The sequence below is a fragment of the Pan troglodytes genome, chromosome 5, assembly GCF_028858775.2.
Source record: "Pan troglodytes isolate AG18354 chromosome 5, NHGRI_mPanTro3-v2.0_pri, whole genome shotgun sequence".
Lineage (NCBI taxonomy): Eukaryota > Metazoa > Chordata > Mammalia > Primates > Hominidae > Pan > Pan troglodytes.
The window spans coordinates 160,833,449-160,853,826 of record NC_072403.2 but is presented as its reverse complement, the minus strand read 5'-3'; the positions used below and the strand labels follow the sequence as shown (position 1 = coordinate 160,853,826).

The 20,378-nt window shown below is 39.5% G+C and overlaps 1 protein-coding gene across 1 annotated transcript in view; it reads right to left on the bottom strand.

Moving 5' to 3' along the window:
* UST (uronyl 2-sulfotransferase) overlaps positions 1 to 20,378 on the bottom strand; it is a 332,659-nt gene that overhangs the window by 134,194 nt on the left and 178,087 nt on the right. Inside the window, exon 3 of the mRNA XM_016956447.4 lies at positions 1,501 to 1,656. Within this exon, the coding sequence (XP_016811936.1) occupies positions 1,501 to 1,656 (156 nt within the window). The remainder of the gene's footprint in view (positions 1 to 1,500; positions 1,657 to 20,378) is intronic.

Here is a 20,378-nt window from a genome sequence, read left to right as displayed (position 1 = left end):
ACCTTAAAATATTGTTTGCTGATTGGTAATGACTCTTTAACTATTCGTGCTGGTAATGGCTATTTAAACTTGATACTGAGTGATTTTTTAATGGAAGTTTGCAAAGGAGTGGGCAATTTGATCTCTGTATTATAAAAGACACAAAACATAGTGGCTTTAGAACAAGTATGGTTGGCTATGTTACTGTCTTAAAACAGTTCTACTTTCCCCCAAGATAAAATGGAAATACACAATTGGTAAATTAAGAATGAGATTCCCTCTGTTTGTGAGGTTCTGAATGTCTCAAAGCTGGAGATTATGTCCAAAGAAAATGGACATGGATGGAAATTTTTTTTTTTATTTTTTTTATTTACTTATTTATTTTTTATTTATTTATTGAGACAAAGTCTCGCTCTGTCTCCAGGCTGGAGTGCAGTGGTGCAATCTTGACTCACTGCAACCTCTGCCTCCCGGGTTCAAGTGATTCTCCTGCCTCAGCCTCCCGAATAGCTGGGACTACAGGCACGTGCCACCATGCCCAGCTAATTTTTTTGTATTTTTAGTAGAGACGCGGTTTCACCATGTTGGCCAGGATAGTCTCGATCCTGGCCTTGATCTCGATCCTCGGGCTCCCAAAGTGCTGGGATTACAGGCATGAGGAAATTTTTATAATGATGATCTCAACCTGATAGTGAGCCATGTTCCTTGTTTCTTCCCAACATGCAGGTACCACTCATTGGGTGGCTGCTCATCCTACGTATGTAAGGGGACAGAAGCCAGTTTCTGAGACCAGGATGACAAACCCAACTCTGTAAAATGACCATGAGAACACTCTATCTGACTTTTCTACATTAGCAAAGCACCCCCACAGAGACTGTTGCCCTTACCTCTATACAGGTTTGCAAAGTAAACCTTCATAGCTTCTTGGTAGAGGACAGCACTCCCATCCTTACCATCAGCACGTCCACTTGTACAGCTCAGCTACACTAGGGCAAAACTGCTCCTGTGAAGTGGGGTCATTCTTTTTCTACCACTGAACATTCCAAATGCTGCTCTCAAAGCCTAAGATCCTCTGAGTTTCCCATAGCAGGAAGCTCATGTCCCTCATCAACCAATACAACCATAAAGATCCTGGACATTGGTGAGAAAATGAAGAGGGAAGAATATTAAAATAAAATCTTCTCATTTTGATGGTGAAGATGTCAGCATTATTTATAGCTCGGTGGTATGACTCTTTGAGATGTATATATTGCTAATTTTAGCTAACTAGGCAAGGGCAAGTACATACAGTCCTTCATCAGTCCTAATGGAAGTATCCCTTCATGGAAATTCCCTGGTTTATAGAGTTCTTATGGAACCCTTAACTTAAATTTCCTTCCACATTCTGGCAAAAATACAGCATGAAATCAAAACTCTGGTATTTACTCATCAGGAGTCTGAAGGATGACCTGTAAGGCACTCACTAGTTACGCAAATGAGCTGAAGCAAAACACAATTTAACAATGTGCAAAGTCAACTTACTTGTTCATTTTTAGTAAGCCTGGTTTTGTTGTGAATGTCTGATGTGACCAAATTAAATCCGTGCTTCTCCGACAAGATTCTCAGAAGCAAGACCACAGTACGGCTCCCACACTTGCCTACTCTGTTGTACACCACCTGGCTTGGGAAAGGTAGTACCTGGGAAAAAAAACAAGAGAACAAACGTGAAACGTCTGTATGGAAATACTTAGGATTCTTCCCTCAATTTCAGAACAATAACTGTTTCATATAATAAATCTGAGTGAAAAAGGCCTATAATCAGGTTAATGAAAAGGATGTATATCAGTTCATCAGAAGTGATAAACTATATTTATCTTCAGAATATAACAAGAGAAATGTTGGTCTTGTTAACTCTCTGCACTGATGAAATTTCAGGCAGTCTCTAAGATTGATTATCAAACTTGTTTTGTTTCTTTTTAAAAACAAAATACATAAATATGTTCCTTAATGACAACATTTTTTGCAATTATGCTTTATCAGAACAACTTAATTTATAGAGTTATCAAGAAGTGGAGTGGAATTCCAGAACTCTTAAAATGCAATAATAGAAAGACAATTTGTAAATGGATGATGGATTTGAATAGACATTTCTCCAAAGAAAATATACAAATGGCCAGCAAGCACATGAAAAAATGCTCAACATCATTAGTCATAGGGAAATGCAAATCAAAATCGCAATGAGATACCACTTCACAGCCATGAGGATGGGTATAATAAACAACCAAGAAGACAGTAACAGGTCAGGAGTGGAGTGGAATTGCTGGATCATATGGTAACCGTAGGTTTAATTTTTTGAAGGATTGCTAAACCATTTTCAATACAGCTATACTATTTTATATTCCTACCAACAACATATGAGGGTTCCAATTTCTGCACATCCTTGCCTACACTTGTTATTGATATATATGTATTTTTTTATTTTTTTAGACAGGGTCTCACTCTTCTGCCCAGGCTGGAGTGCAGTGGCATGATCCTGGGCTCACCAACCTCCGTCTCCCGGGCTCATGCGATCCTCCCACCTTAGCTTCCCGAGTAGCTAGGACTACAGGCACACACCACCATGACTGGCTAATTTTTGTAATTTTTTTTTTGGTAGAGACAGGGTTTCACCATGTTGCCCAAGCTGGTCTCAAACTCCTGAGCTCAAGCAATCTGCTGGCCTCGACCTCCCAAAGTGCTGGGATTACAGGCATGAGCCACCACGCCTGACCTGTTACTGTCTTTTTGGTTGTTTATTATACCCATCCTCGTTGTTGTGAAGTGGTATCTCGTTGTGATTTTGATTTCCATTTCCCTGTAACTAATGATGTTGAGCATTTTTTCATGTGCTTATTGGCCATTTGTATATTTTCTTTGGAGAAATGTCTATTCAAATCCATCATCCATTTACAAATTGTCTTTTTATTATTGCATTTTAAGAGTTCCGTATATATATTCTGGATTTGCAAATACATAATCTACAAATATTTTCTCCCATCCTGTAAGCTGTCTTTTCATTTTCTTTATGGTGTCCTTTGAAGCACAGAAGTTTTTCATTTTGACTGAGTCCAATTTATCTAAATTTTCTCTGGTTGTTTTCGTTTTGGTTTTATATCTAAGAAACTATTGCCTAATCTAAGATCATAAAGATATACATTGATGTTTCCTCCTGAGAGTTTTATAGCTTTATTTCTAACATTTAGGTATTTGATCCATTTTAAGTTACTTTTGTGTGTGGTGTGAGTTAGTTGTCTAACTTCATTCTTCTGCATGCAAATATCCAATTGTCACAGCACCATTTGTTGAAAAGACTCCTCTTTCTATTCTTTCCCCACTTAGCTGTTTAGTACCCTTGTCAAAAATTCACTAACCGTAAGTGTATTTGGGGTCGTTATTATTTCTGGATTCTCAATTCTATTCCCTTAATCTATATGTTTATACCCATGTCAGTACCACACAGTCTTATTATAGCTTTGTTCTAAGTTTTGAAATTGGGAAGGGAAGGGTAAGTCCCTCCAACTTTGTTCTTCCTTTTCAAGATAGTTTTTGGCTACTCTGTGTCCTTTGCATTTCCATGTGAACTTTAGGGTCAGCTTGCTAATATCTGCCCAAAAAAGTAGTTGAGATTATGATAAGGACTGCATTGAATCTGTAGATAAATTTGATTACGACAGCCACCTTAACAATATTGTCTTCCAATCCATGAACATGGATGTCTTCCTATTTATTTAGTTCTCCTTTAATTCGTTTCTTTGATGTTTTGTTGGTTTCATTGCTCATGCCTTATACTGCTGTTGTTGAATTTATTCTTTTTGATGTCATTATAAATAGAATTCTTCTCTTAGTTTCATTTTGGACTGACTGGTAAAAATACAATTTTTTTTTGTATTGGTAAAAATACAAAAATACTGATTTTTCTATATTGATCTTATATTGCACAATCTTGCTGAACTCATTTATTAATTCCAATAGTTTTTTTGTGTGGATTCTTTAGGATTTTCTATAATAAGATCATGCTATGTGCAAACAGAGAAGTTTTACTTCTTCCTTTCCAATATGAATGTCTTTCCTTTCTTTTTCCTTTCTAATTGCCTAGTGGACAATGATTTTTATATACTATTATCTACTTCTTATCTTGATATACTACTGTTTATCTATTTTGATACAATATTATATACTATTTATACTATTATCTACTTTATTATACACTTTTCATAGCTATTATGAAAAGCATCTATGATTAATCATTTTTATCTGCAATAAAGATATTTCTCCATTTTGAATGCTCAGCATTGATCAACAACTGACAATAATCAAAGGATTCCTTCATTCAGCACATACTCGTAACAGAAGGTCATTTTAAAAAGCTCAAAACTAAATAATAAAGCACAGTAGAAAATCATAAATACACTGCAAACATAAATATACTATGGTAGGTCATTTGAATTTTTGCCTTTGCAATTATAGGTTAATTTAATTTTCCTGAAATATTTGTATGCAGGGTAGCATTTAATAAATTTGAAGCTTAAAGGCTAGTTGTCACTGGAATAAAATATAATATCTATATCATTCACTTAACAACCAGTCACACGCCATTTTGGTGCAATTTTTCCATTATGTATTTTTTTCTTATGAGTAATACCTTGTTTCTTGAGGGCCAGTCTACTATGTGTCCTCACAGTGCCTAGAATGTGCTTTGTACATAAAGAGCCTAAACAGACACTGAATGAGTCCTGACTGCTCTGAGGAATTTAATGTGCTGCTTAACACTAATTAACACAACGATTTCACTAAAATGTGAAACCAAGAGAATCTTCAAATACAGCTGCTTTATCTGACCAAAGGCTATTTGAAGTCATCAGAGAAAATAAAAAGATGTTCATTTTAATAGGTCATTGTTACTTATGGTTTAATCAGTGAGTACTTCAAAAGCCTGTTCATTGGCAACAATTACAGAAGTCCAGATATTCAGAAAAATAAATTACATTCTTGGCTACAAGGTTATGATCAGGAAGGTTGAATTAGGTTTCATGTTTAGTTTAATGATACAAATAGCATTTATAAGTTGGAGTTTCCATTACAACCAGGCTGGGGTATGAAATTATGGCTACGACAGAGCTGCCAACATAAACTCAGAGTTTAATTCCTCCATAGAAACAAACTGTCCAACAATTGGGATAGGTGCATTTTTTCCCGTCTCATAGCACATTATGGAATAGCAAGGAAGAATGTGTTACATCTGAATTAATGACCTAGAAGATGGGAGTTACCACATAGGTAAGTACTTTATTACAAGAGTACAGGTGCATCTTGGAGAGTTTAAGTGAATAACTGAGGCACTTACCTAGAAAACTTAGGTGAAATCACTTAATTTCTCCTGAATTGTTTGGGTAATCAGCACAGTAGCAGGCTTAGTATCTATCTGATTCTTTTTACTAATAACCAAAGATGTTATTTACCTTTAGGCTATTGGGTAATTCATTTTTTAAAAGATGTTAATTCTAATTGTTTCATTAGTTTGTGGCAAGCTTCCAACTAATAGTTTGAAAGTTTGTTATTTAAAAAGAACGCGTCTATAAGAACAAAACATCCTGTATCATTTCTGCAGCTGGGTCTATGGTAATAACTTGAGATAAAGGAGGGCTTAACATCCTCACTGTGACGGTACTTCTATCATTTCTCTAAATACCAATACACACCTACATGATATGAACATAAAAGCAGGAAATGTGTTTTCACTAAAATTTCTGGAATCAGCCTTGTGAGTTTTAAAGACACCTAATGCACTACCACAAACGTTAAGTAAACCTGTCTGAAATTTAGGGTGGGGTTTTTAATCATTTTCTAAAAGAACCTATGTAATGCATTGAAACTTGCCAAATTAAGCAGCTAGATCAATGTGTAGATGTTGGATACAGTGTTAACAAGAAGCAGATTCCTCCTGTTCCTGGTAGAACTATAGATTTGTTTCTGATGGCCAGGCATGGTGGCTCATACCTGTAATCCCACCACTTTGGGAGGCTGAGGTGGGTGGATCACCTGAGGTCAGGAGTTCGAGACCAGCCTGGCCAACACGGCGAAACACTGTCTCTACTAAAAATACAAAATTAGCTAGGAGTGGTGGCAGGTGCCTGTAGTCCCAGCTACTCAGGAGGCTGAGGCAGGAGAATCGCTTGAAGCCGAGAGGCAGAGATTGCAGTGAGCTGAGATCGCGCCATTGCACTTCAGCCTGGGTGACAGAGTGATACTTAGTCTCAAAAAAATAAAAATAAATAAACAAAAAGAAAATAAGATAGATTTGTTTCTGAAGGTCTGCTTTAAAAATGTTCATCACCTTTTATTTGAAATGCACTTTCTGGAAAGATGGCAAAAAAAAAAAAAAAAAAAAAAGGACTGATTTTTAAGGAGGGAGGGACTGACCCTGTCCTAGGTTGTGTGCCATGTAAACCCTTTTCATCCTTGTTTAACAATACAGAATCAAACAGCATAACTGTCTTTTACTCTGGCTGTGCATTTCTCTAAGAGTGTAAATTATCAAATGGCTTAAGTATCATTAGTAGCATCCAAGTAACTCCCTCTGTGTGCCCCCCATACTCCCCGTGGATCACAGATTCCTAACATAATGGAGTTTGAGGTCCAGAAGCAATTTAGAATAATCCATCCATTCAACACCCCCTAGCCACAACTATCACCCTCTATCACCGCCCAATCTGTGTTTGATTTGGATGAAGTTTTCCTTTACACTATGTAGATATTACAACTATTTTTACATGAGTAAACTGAAGCCCAGAAATATCATTTGGCATCTTCAAGGTCACAAAGCTAGAGTGACACATAACCATGAAAGCCCAGCTCTCGGCTCTCCTGACTCCTAAGATGACACTTCTTTAATATACAAATCAAATAGTGAAGAGAATTTTTAGTTTGACTTCTGTGACAGAGATCCTCTTTCCTTTTTTATGTCTTGCATGTATCCAACCTCATTGAATACACTGTTTTTCAACAGTCGGCGATCACAACCAGTATCATCAGCCATTACTCAGCCATGACTCAAGTCCCCGGAAGGCTTAAGTGGAACTGACAGGAGCAGATTAGCCTCTCTCTCCTTCCTAAGGACTCTTTCTAGAAAGCTAATGGAAGCCCAGAGTGTCAATGCAGCTAATTGGAGAAGAAGGTGGCAGGATGTATACTTTTCCCTTCCCTCCTTCCCCTGATATATCACAGGCGGTCAAAGTAGACAGCTGCCTCAAATATTGTCAACTGCTTCCACTGGGAAAGGAAAAAACCAAGAAGCAGTAAGTTACAGTAAAATGTATACAAAATCCGAAGTATATTTGGAATGTCTATCAGGACAAGCAAATGCCCTCAAATGATAAACTCAATCACTGTGAAAAGACTTTTAAAGACCTCTTAGGATCAATCTCGAAATCTTCATTATCCTTAACAGATACTTGCAATTGTCAAGCCGAGAACTCTATCCTCTACTTTAATGTTCCTATTATCATTTGCACAGAGAGTTTGAACGCTCACTCTTTCTTTAGGTGCCCTATAGAGAAGTACACATGAAACTCCTCAAGCACCCTCTCCCTCCCCCAAGTGATTCTTCATTCTTGGCAACTGTGGTTATATGAATGTTATGTCTGTGATTTCTATTTTATGGCCAATTTGTAAAAGTGAAGGGGCCTCCAAAATCTTTCATTCTATGAATTATATATTTTTATGCTGCCTGCCTTGTAAGTTCTGCAAATGCCACAAATCCCCAGAGCCTGACAGGCCTGTGTGGAGCGTGCCAGATAAACAGAAATCTTTCCAAGATCCTGAGCACGACAGGAACCACCACCAGATGACATCCACAAGTTCAATAGCTTAGCCCTGGTTTGAAATGGGGAGAAGAGAAGGAAGGCTTTCTAGGTAAAAAGTAAATGTGGTCTGGACCAAGACTTTCATAGTCTATGAGACCCAGAGTCTATAGAGCTCTTCTGGGGATTGGTAATGTTGGAAGAATTAACATCAGTGCTGCTTTTAATTCTCTGCAAAATGATACTTAATATAGTACAAGCTGTGGTTCGCAAATAACTGTATATTCAAATTCCTCACAGAACCTTTAAAAATGCAGATTTCTGGGCCACACTCTAAGACGAACTGAATCACAGTCTAGGATGAGAGTCAGGAGTCTCTCTCTAAAAAGCTCACCAGGGCCCTCTGCCACCTCCATCAGCTTTGAGGAAGTGCTATCACAGAGGACTCCCAGCTTTCTGTATTAAGTGGCTGAGTGGGTCCTTGCAGCCTTCTGAGGGATTAAGGCTGGGGAGAAGGTTGCCTGCGTGATCCTGGAGAGGAGTTGGGGCGAAGGGCACTGTTGTGTCTTCCTGGGGTCTCATTGTGTGTTGATGAGCTCCACTCACATTTACCAGTCATAATTAACCGCATAAGTATGCTCACACTCTCCCAGGCTGGTTAGAGAACAGGTGTGCTGGTTAACTGAATGTGTAGGTTAACTGAAATTTATACTAAATGCTGTCAAAGCATTAGACCCTTAGCACGAATATTATACTGACTGAACTGACTTTGCTTGACGAATAAAACTGCAGTTCATGATTTTTCAGCAACTCCATTTCATGGTTAATCAAACTAACACTTGAAAGAGTCACAGCCAGGGCTGTGCAAGGCCTGAATTCAGGGACAATTCTGTTCCTCACTGTCCATAGGACTGTGAGCAGTTTAAATCCACTCAGCAAATCCTCATGTTAAAGTTCCTAGGACACTGTGGTGCTAGAAGCCAGTCACTTCACATCCTTGAGCCCCAGTTTCCTCACTTATAAAAAGGGGAAAGTTAGGTTATAACCCAATAAATGATATTTTCTTCTGAAGCTATTAAATTAATTTCAGTCTATATTGCTACCAAGATATAATCTGGAAAACGCCTTAAAAGTTAAAACTAGATTTTACCGTGTTTCCTTGTGGAATATATTCATTAAAGAAACAGAAAAAACAAAGTTCCAGTAATTTGTGCTGATGACATAGGTTCCAACTCCATAGGCGTTCCCAGTTTTATTTTGGAAACCTTGGCTGTCCTATTCTTGTTTGGGCTTGTCCCATAATAAATCTACCTTTATCTTCCTTTTATCTTTCTCTTCCTTTCCACAGTTTTAATCATTTCAAGCTTCCCATTTTGAGATCATCGCCAAAGCCTCCCAGAACTCGGCAGTGATTCTCACTGGCCTTTGCCCGTCAAACCATCTGAGCCACACACATCTGTTTTCTAATTACCATCATCTCTCCTGCTCCCAGTCTCCTTTCCTCCATTCTAGGGGAGGAAATACACAGAACCCATCTCAGAATTCTATTTCCCCTCATTGCAATCCTCCTGAACAGAAGGCTCTTTCCATCCACAACTCTCAAATGACATCCTGCGTGCTTCTCATTATTCAAGCCCATCTTCTCCAAGAGCTATGCCAAATCTGAACCTTTGGCTTTCTTCTCTTCCCCTGTTCCCACTTGAAACAATTCCATGTGTAATGCTACCTACAGAAAAATAAATATAGCCATAGATCATTTACAAGTCCATCTGGGTCTATCTGTTATGTGCATAGTGGATAATTAATAAAAATAATCTATCTGTTATGTATATAGTAGATAATTAATAAAGAGTATAGACTAGACTATTGGGATGAAAATACGATTATAGTAAGTGCTGTAGAACCAATGCTGTCATATTTATTATTATAAAGGATGCTCTTTCAGTTATCTCTTAAAACTATAAGAAAAATCTACCAATTTTTTTCTTAACATTCATAATATTTTGAAACCCCTGATTTGCTACGTTACAGAAGAAAAAGTATGTTGAAGTCGAAGGTTCCCTGGACTGAAAGTTATGAAACTCTGGCATTCCCCTTGGCTTTATCACTCTAAGTAGTTGAGTGACATGAGCAAATGATCCTGAACAACTTCTCTAAGTCAAAGTTTCCTCAAAGTATAGAATGAGGGCACTGAACCTAATGATTCCCAAGGCTCCTCCCTGTCCATGTGCCATATGTTAACCGAGGGCTACACAATACTTATGGATGACCACAGGGTTATCTGAGTGGCATCCTGCACTTCTAAATCTTAATTCCATTCTGTATACCTAATGTCCTGTTATCTCCATAACGCATATCATCACTATGCTATTCCCAGAACACAACAGCCTGCATACTGTACCAGAATTTTCATACGAAGAAGCAATTTTCACAACCAGCCATAAGTCATTTTCTAGATGTAATGATTAAGCTACCATAGTTGGATCCTTGAAGAGTGCTTCAGGAAAAAAATACAAGACTTCCAGTTTGAGAAGGAACTCAAATTTCAGGTGACACTGGTGAATGCTATCAATGCCATAGACCAAAAGATGAATATTTTCAAATTTCAAATTAACAAATATGAAAAAAATATACATATGAGGAACAAAGAGATTCACTTTTAATGCTGCAGTACCCTTTAAGCTTCTGTGGTCAGTACACAAATAATAGGCAAAAAGCAGCCATAAACTGGGTATCTCATTACCACAGAATGTTACAGTTTCCTTTTTTTTGAGACGAGGTCTTGCTCTGTTGCCCAGGCTGGAGTGCAGGAGCACAATCTCGGTTCATTGCTACCTCTGCTTCTCAGCCTCCAGTGATTCTCATTCCTCAGCCTCCTGAACAGCTAGGATTACAGGCACACAGCATCATGCCTGGCTAATTTTTGTATTTTTATTACAGACAGGATTTCACCCTGTTGGCCAGGCTGGTCTCGAACTCCTGGCCTCAAGTGATTCACCTGCCTCGGCTTCCCAAAGCGCTGGGATTACAGGCATGAGGCACCGCGCTCGGCCAAAAATGTTACAGTTTCTAAAATTCAAACTGCAGTTCGGTCCATAGGAATCCATGGAATACTTGTATGTTTGACAGAGAGAGAAATGAAATCCACATGCCACACACATGAAATGTAAGCACAATGGGAGAGTGCAAGTTTGCGAGGCTAAACCTTCCTGAAGGCATATTTCCAAGTGGGACTTGTCTTCCTTTTGCATACACACAGTAGCCCTACTGCACTTGTGCTTGACAGCTTCTGTCCACTCTTCTAAGAGCCCTTTCAACTTCTCTATGGCTTTTATGATCAAAATTAAGTGGAGAAACCCATGTGGACGTGGAAGTCCTGTTTAACCTCATCTTCCCGTGAACATGTTATGCATGTGGATGTACCCTGTATGTTTTTGTTGTGCTCAAAAACATTATGAGTAATATTGTTGCAGTCACATCAGACTTGTAGCCATTTCTAACACTTTCTTACATGCTATGTATTCAGTCGTCCAAAAGTCCTTATTAGACAAACTCTGAGGATGAAAGTAGGAGGGTTCTCAAATTAGTTCTAGTCTGCAGTTGTTCCATTTTTAGTATTAATCAATTCGATTGGCTTTTTACATTAACTTTTGGACCAGAGTACGGAATTACAAAAATGCATTTGGATAGATAATCTCTCCACCAGACCCACACACTTAATTTGACTCTCCATTCAGATCTGTAATACATTTTTGTTTAATCACACAAATCTCCAAATAAAACATGCATAGACACTTTTGTTTATACAGACTTCTAAGGTTTAAGAGTCTGCTCTAAAGCTAAGTTTCATTTCTCTATATTTATCCTATTTTGTTTTAGTTAACAATTTATACTCTGAGTCCAACCTCAAAACTCATTTGCTGTTATACAAATAGAGGAGTATTGATTATTGATTGGAGGTTTCATAATTTATAGCAGATATTGTTGGCATGGGCCAACCACTCGATTTAGAATGATCTTCTCTGGATGTTAGTGGGGAAAGAGTCCATTATTCTCATTATAACCCTCAGAAGAAGAGACTGCCCTCACTGAAAATAGTATAAAGGCTGGGGAAACAGCCACACTTGGCTGCCGAGACTCCTCTCTCATCAAAGCACTGTGCAAAGATTTTAAGACCAAAAGCTTGGATATACTGTTCACTGTGAATCACATCATTATTTTCCATTTGAAATGTCTGAATCAAATGTTAGTTTCTTGAGTGTGAATTGTACTGAGAAACTTATTCTTAGATTCAAATGATCATTGTTTAAATCTCTTAGCTGAGTTTTAGGTTTATATAACATAACCCATAATTTAAAATAGTGTGGCAGATTGGTACGATAATGGCCCCTGACCAGTCACACCTTTTCCTATCCCTGCACCGTGTAACTTCCTTCCACACGGCCCTCTAGACTGGCCACATGACTTGCTTTGGCCATTAAGACATTAGTAAGTGCAATACAAACAGATGCTTGAAAACAGCCTGCATGTGGGGGCTTCACCTCTCTTTCCCCTAGGAGGTTTTCCACCATCGTATGAACTTAGGCTAGCTTCCAGGAAGATAAAAGGTGGCACAGAATATTGAAAATTCTGTGACTAAATTCAGCAAGTAATTATTGAGCATTTACTGCGTGCTAGTCATTTGGTTAGGCATAAGAAATTGGTTGACTGCTGTAATTATTTGATTGCCTGTCTCACTAGATTTTAAACTCCGTGACTGCAGGGGCCACATCTGCTTTTTCTGACTATTGTATCTTCAGTGTTCAGCTCAATGCCTGGCACATAGTAGGCACTCAATAAATAATTGCTGAATAAGTGAATACAACAAAGGTTACAACAAGTCTCTTGCCTGTAAGAACTCACAATCTAACAAGGGAATTGAACACTGACACTGCTTGCGCTGATACCATGTGGTAAGTGCCCCACTAGAGATATGCATACAGTGGTATGAGAACGGAAGGGGTGATCAACTTGGCCTTGAGAACTCAGGGAAGGAGTCACAGAGAACACGGCATTTGAACGGAGTCTTGGTATCTCTAGAAACTGTATGGCTTCAAAGCGATAGCCATTTTCCCTTTGCAAAGTACACCTACCCAATTCTTGTTTATTTGCATCAATAAGAAACTTTCTAGCCTCCCTCCCATGTTTGATTTGGCTATGTGGAATTGGCTTCTTGGCATTTTTCACATTGTATGTGTGTCTGTGTGTTGCATGTATGATATGCAAGGAAAACACACCATACAAAATTCATCAACTCTCTGGCCTAGTGTTTCCCCTCATACATACCGAGCATAGCAACACAGCAGGACAACTGAGTTGCAGCTCAAGAACAAATGGGTTAAACACAGCTAAAGAACTTCTCTGCTTTATGTTACATCTCCATGTATCAATACGAGGATGCTTGTATCTGCAGGTAACCAAAAACCCAACGAAACTCAAACAATAAAGAGAACACATTCTCTCATAAATAAATAGGAAAATATATTCTCTTACAAAAGTCCCTAGGTATGGAGGTTTTAGGCCTCATTCCATACTTTTGTTCCATCTCACTCTTCCATCCTGGAAATGTCAGCATTGTCCTCAGACTAGCTTTTCTTATGTTTCATGACGGCTGCTGCAGTTCCAGCCATCCCATGCAGAATTACAAAGTCTGGGGCAAGAAGAGACTATCTTTCCTGGGTGCTTCCTTTAAGATCTGAAAATCCTACCTAGAAGGCCCTGAGAAAATTTCTCATGTTCCGTTGGTTTGGTCTAACTTCCAGTGTACATCTCAACTAGCCATGAGCAAAGGAAATAATCATGCTAGGCTTAGATTAATCAGGACTCACTCATGAGCTAGGGTGGAACTGCCTTCCTCTTAGGGTAAAACTTGAACAAGTCAGATTTCTGCTAAAGAGGGGGAGGCTGTGGGAGAATGGATATGGAGTAAGTAACCAGTAGGGTCTGCTGTACCCCACCACTCAAAGGCCCTGTTGTTCTTGATTCTTCAAACACCTGTTCATGAAAATCTCCATTCCTCATCTACAGAAAAGGGAGTAAGAGCAGCAAACACCAAGGACATTCTCAACATGTGCGAAGGATCCATGGCTGTGTCCTATCCATATCCCCACAGCTGCTCCCTGCCCTAGGCATAGATTTGCTGATAGCTGGAGAAGAGGAGAGATGAAATACATTCCTTTCTACATAAAATGACATTGCTTCCCACACTGAAATGAGATAGAGAATTAGCAACAAGGTGAACTTGAGCTGGGAGATTAACTCCACACAAGAATCCAGAAATCATAAGGTATTTTTAGCTAGAGATGGCAATAAGACATTTAAATTGCTCTCAGATGAAATTATGTCTTAACTGCCTACATGTTGGGGGCTTTTCACAAGTATACCTTTTTCATAAATGAATTAATTTTGAACAAATGTGGCATGGAATCTAGACGCAATCCACCAGCATAGATCTGATCATGGAATGTTCTTTTCCACAGTATCTATCGGCTGGTTTTTGCTTTCATCTGTTACCTGGTCCTGGGTAAACAGATTTCTCAGAAATCTCCACCAGGATGGATGGGGGAACCCATTTCCTATAGGGAACTGTTATTACATTCAGGCTATCAAACAGTGCTAAATAAAATAAATCATTCAAAAAATATTTTTATAAATTGATACAGATATTTTCCATCTCTTGGGATTTTGTGATCTGATAGAAAGAGGAAAAGAGAAAGACAGTTTATAGAGCAACAATTGTCTCTATAGCTAGACTCACTGGATGGATATAAAACTTCTGACTTCCCCTATAATGGTCAAGAAGTTGGACCTGACTAAGCAATAAGAAAATCCTCATCAGGAGAGTTTAGTTAAAGAAACAAATGAAGGAAACAGAAGTTTAAAATGAGGGCAAGAGCCCCAGGTTTTAAGAGTCTATTGCTGATCTCAGACTGTAGTTGCCCTAGGGTAATAGAGTGAAAAAAAAAAATCTTAGTGATGGGTTGAGCACTTGCTTGGGTCAGAGTCTGGGTAAGGCCACTGTCCAACCTATGTCATTGTAGTGCAGGAGCTCATCCTCCACCAGTGACACAAATATCTACCCCCTCCAGGCCTTCACTGGGGACTGTACCCTTGGATGGAGAGCTGCTTATGTCTATCAAAGGGCTGGCTGAAAGATGTCATAAGTAAGGGAGATTGTTTGAGGACACAGACTCCATCCATTTCTCTGTACATTTTGAATTTTTAGCCTTGGTCCAAGTTGGACCACAAAAAGCTGTCTATTGAAGCATAACTTCTTGGCCCCATCTAGAGCTGCTTTGACTGAGTGACATTTTGGCATCATATCCTTGGCAGCTCTCAAGTGACACCATATGATAGGACATCTCACAATCCAGTTCTGTTTTGGAATGGGGATGTCATTGAGCACATTGTCTTCTATCTTTCTCATTTTTTTTTCATCCCAGGGCTCTTAATTTCGTGGTGCCTTTCACGCAATATTTCACTTAATTTGTAAAATGACCTCAGAACCATGAGTATTAGTGCTCCCATATTAAAGAAGAAAAGGCTGGGAATTAGGGGGATTAAATAACTTGTTCAAAGTCTATTCCAGAGCTGGTACTCAAGCTCTCTAATCCACTACACTGTAGGACAAATGACTGTATTATTTTTTCTTCTCATGGAAAATGAGAACGACATTACCATTTATGGCCCCATTTTTTCTTGGCTACCAGAAAATCCAAAGTAAAGTTTGTTCAACTATGGCAATTAGTGGTATGATGGTTTATATAATTGTTTTTTCACCAATTACGCTAACCTGATGAACTCACTAGCCTGTAAGGCTATGGGAAGGCCAAGACTTCAATGTATTTCTATGATTTTTCCCCTTCCTCCCTCCCACTGGTCCTCCTCCTCCCTTTTCCCTCCCCTTTCTCTCTCTCTCTCTTTCTCACTCTCTCTGTTTTGTTCTCTCTCTTTGCAACTGTACTTAGCTCAATACATAACGGGGATGTAAGGACAACTGAATGATGGATGAATTCTTACCATGCTCCAGCAGTAATGTCTTCAGAGAATATTTTAAATTCAGAAGGTAAATATACCCCATTATTGTATTGTTAATTGCTTTCTTTCATCCCCATAGAGTCCTCACCTTCAATATGAAAAAAAAAACATTTTTTCAAACCTATTACTAACTATATAGAATATTTTGAAATGACAACCCCCTATAGCAGATTCTGCTAGTTGCTTACCTAATATCTACCTTCCTCTCTTCCCAAAGGAACCATGACCTCATTCTAGGTAACAATATGCCCAGCTAAAAATAGTCACCCTAGACTCACTTGAAGTTGGGAGTGATAGAGTGATGGAATTCTGTCCATTCATTCAACAAATGAATGAGTTATAAATGAACACTGCTGAGTTGGCCTCTTGGGCAATTTTTAATGACAGACAGATTCCTCTGGCATTGTTTTTCAGTCCTCTGCCTTGACTTTGCATTCTCTTCTCCTCCCTGGAACACAGACACCATGCCTAGAGTTGCAGAAGCAATCCTGTGACCATGAGGCAAGAAGCATGAGGGCCATGCTACAAGCCAAGATCTGCAAGCTAATGAAGACAGAGAACGAAGATAAGAGGTAGACCCCAGTGATATCACAGTGCCACCACACCAGACCTGGACTGCTTAATGCATGAAATAAAAAGGGCTCTCCACTTGTGTGGGTCACTCTTGTCAGGTTTTCTGTTTGTTAGCCCAATGCATTTCTGATATAGGCCTTTCTCTTTTTAATTTTTTGCTAATTTTATTCATTTTTAAAAATGGCTACAGGTATTATCCTCTGAGAAAATCAAAATCAAGTGCACTCACAGTGAAAAGAGTTCTAAGTCTCATATCATTCCTTTTGATCCTGTAGTACACTGACATTGTAGTAACAGCACTATTAGCTTCGAAATGCTGTATTGATGATCAAAATATGTCAGTGGAAAGGATCTCATAAAGTGTGCTGCTTTCTTTCTTCAATTACTTTAAAAGTCTGTCATTAAACATTTCTGGGGGTAGTTTATAAAATATTTATGGTTGGAAGCCAAAGGTAGCTGGAGAAGAAGAAATGTTTGTTATAAATATATTTCTCTACTCACAAGCTGTCAAAGGAACTCACTGTAGTTTTTGTAATCTGCTGGGTCACGGTAAAGCTCCCTTCTGTGAATGTATGTGGTCTACTTAAAACAACAATAATGACCACACTCATTTGCTCAGAAGTCCAGCTAAACAATCTTTCAGCCCCTGTGTAATTTTAGTGTAAGTGCATTAAAAATTCCAAGTATCTTGCACCTGGAAATTATGTGGTCAATAAACAACTTTTGACCTAGTTGTGAGAGTTGCTCTCAAGGTTAAACTATGTTCATCCAGTCATCATGGGGAGTGACCAAAGGGTCACTTGCATCCAAGGGCAGAAATGCAATTTTATTTTTCAGGAATTTATACACAATTCCTTTGAAGATTCAAGAGGAGTAATATTTAGTAGGCTTTGACATTAAACGTGTAGAATTGTGACTTGGAAATATTCCCCCCTTTCTTCCACTGGGCAATGTTTGCAAACAACCTACACATTGGTAACCTTTGGAAAAAACCTACTACTATAAACTTTAAAGGTTTTTTCTCTTTTTCTTCTTTCTTTTTTTTGTAGAAAGTTTAAAAGTCATTGTGAGTTGCAAGTCTTTCATCTGCATTTGTCCCTTTCTTTTTAAAGTTGTTCCTTATCTGTTGAAAAAGCTTGTGCCTGCTTTTGCCTGAGAATTGTAAACCGCTCAACTCAGATTGCTGGAAGCACCTTAAACATCTGCTCCCCTCAGACAGTTGCTGTCCTGCCTTCATCTTATATGCTTTAATCGGTGGGCTCTTCTGGACTTTTTTTATGGGGGCAAGTAGTCAGGCCACAAATCAGTCTCCTTCTTTTTCTCTCATACACACAGAGCTCAAGTTCATTGTAAAAATCATGTTTAGTACAGAAGGGACCAAAACAGGAGGGCACATCATGTCAGCAGTGTTTGCACAGCTAATTCCATCAAACGTCAGTGAAAGCTCTGGGGTAAAAGCAATGCATCAGTTTCTGCATGAGGAATTCAACATAAACATGAATATTAGAAAAATAAGTGGAGACAAGAAATTCTTTGAAAATGCCCCAAAGTAATAGAATCAAGCAGGCATAGTCACGCCTGCTTTTCTTATTTAGAATCTCAAAAACATGCATTCCACCTTCTTTCAGCCCAGCCCCAACCAAGAGAATGCAAATCCTGAATTCATGCAGCCTGGCTGAGAGAAAGCTGTGTCTTTCCAGGAGAGGCCCAAGAGCTATTGGGTTGGGGTCTGTTACCCACAGGCCAAGTTTCTTCTCCGGAAGGGAGTTGTGAATTACCAAGAAATGTGTTCCTGGGAAGTCCAGCCCACATGTGACGGCCTAGGGGAAATTCAGAGTGTCCCCCCACACTAACGTATCTGAGGATACAATTGGGGCAAGGGCATTGCTCTGCTCAAATGCAATGCACAGGAGGACAGCCAAAGCCAAGTGCCAATCTCCTCTCCCCTTAGGACTTAAGCAAAACTGTGTGGCTGGCAAAACTGTCTTCAGTGTCCTCTTCTCCCCAACTCCCCTTTCATTCCCTGAACTCACAGCTGCTAACTTCCTACTGTGTGCCTGAGGATGCAGTGATGGAGAAGCTGCTGATTGTTTCCTAGGGATTTCTTTGTGAAAAGGGCTATGTCAGAGATAAGTACAAGGTGATAAGGGACCAATGAGTAGGGACATCTGGCCCTGAAGTGGGGGTGAGCAGGGCAGGGACGAGGGGCTGTCAGAGAAGGGCCTAGAGCAAGAATCAGGAAACTTAGGTCACATATTCTTTGTTTTGATTACAACCCTTTAAAAAATGTCAAAACAATTCTTAGCTTGTGGGAGGTAAAATACTACACTGATGTGGCCTATGGGTCATAGTTTGCTGACCCATCTTCTAGAGAAAATAATACCTGTGTCAAGTCCCTTAGGATAAGACATAAAATTAACTACTGTTTAGTAAGCACTTGGATTTGTCAGGTCTTAGACCAGCTGCTTTATAAAGCTCATTTCCTTGAATCATCACAATACCATAAGAGGGCTATAGTCATTAGAAGGAAATATTATCAATATTATTTACTGGCGAGGAAACCGAGGTCCAGGGGCATTAAATCCTTTGTTGAATGTCAGAGCCCTCAGCCTAGCTGAAAACAGGAACCCCGGCCTATCTGGCTTCCAAGCGACCAACTACAATCCAAGTACAGTTGTATATCTAAGTCCTGCCCTGGACAAAGGCCCCCAGGAGTGGGGAGGGGCTAAAATTCTGAGCACACCCTACTGGCCAATCCCTCATCCTGGGTCAGGTGATGGTCTCGATCTCCTGACCTTGTGATCCACCCGCCTCGGCCTCCCAAAGTGCTGGGATTACAGGCATGAGCCACCGCACCCAGCCAAAGCCTATTATTCTTAAAACTGTAACTAAAAATAATTAGGAAGAGACTCTAGCATTTTGCTTATATCCCTGAAACACAGAACATGCTAACCCTTTAAACACTGATTAAAAAACATGGAGTAATCACAATGAGATACCACTTTATAGCCACCTGGCTGACTATAATCAAAAAGATGAACAATGACAAATGTTGGCAAGGATACAAAGACACTGGAAGCCTCCTACATGGCTGGTGGAATGTAAAATGGTGCATCCACTTTGGAAAACAGTTTGGCAGCTCCTCAAAAAGCTAAACATAGAGTTACTATATGACCCAGAAATTCCACTCCTAGGTGTATACCCAAGATATGTCCCCAATGGCTTGTATTGAAATATTCGTAGAAGCATTATTCATAATAACCCAAAAGTGGAGACGACTGAAATGCCCATGAAATGATAAGCAGATAACTAAAACATGGTATGTCCATGCAATGTCACTATTTTAAGCATAAGCATTTTTTTTAAGGGTGGGAGTTGGGTACAGGCAGCTGGACATTAAAAGGCTCATGCCTGTAATCTCAGCACTTTGGGAGGCCGAGATGGGTGGATCACTTGAGGCCAGGCCAAGAGTTCGAGACCAGCCTGGCCAACACGGTGAAACTCCATCTCTACTAAAAATTAAAAAATTAGCCAGGTGTCATGGGGCATGCCTGTAATCCCAGCTACTTGGGACGTTGAGGCATGAGAACTGCTTGAACCTGGGAGGTGGAGGTTGCAGTAAGCCGAGATCGTGCCACTGCACTCCAGCCTGGGTGACAGAGAGAGACTCCATCTCAAAAATAAATAAATAAAAAATAATAATAATAAAAAAAGAAGGCCAGGTATGGTGGCTCATGCCTGTAATCCCAGCACTTTGGGAGGCCGAGGCGGGCAGATCACGAGGTCAGGAGATCGAGACCATCCTGGCTAACACAGTGAAACCCCGTCTCTACAGAAAATACAAAAAAAAAGTACCTGGGTAGTCCTAGGTACTGAGGAGGCTGAGGCAGGAGAATGGTGTGAACCCGGGAGGGGGAGCTTGCAGTGAGCCGA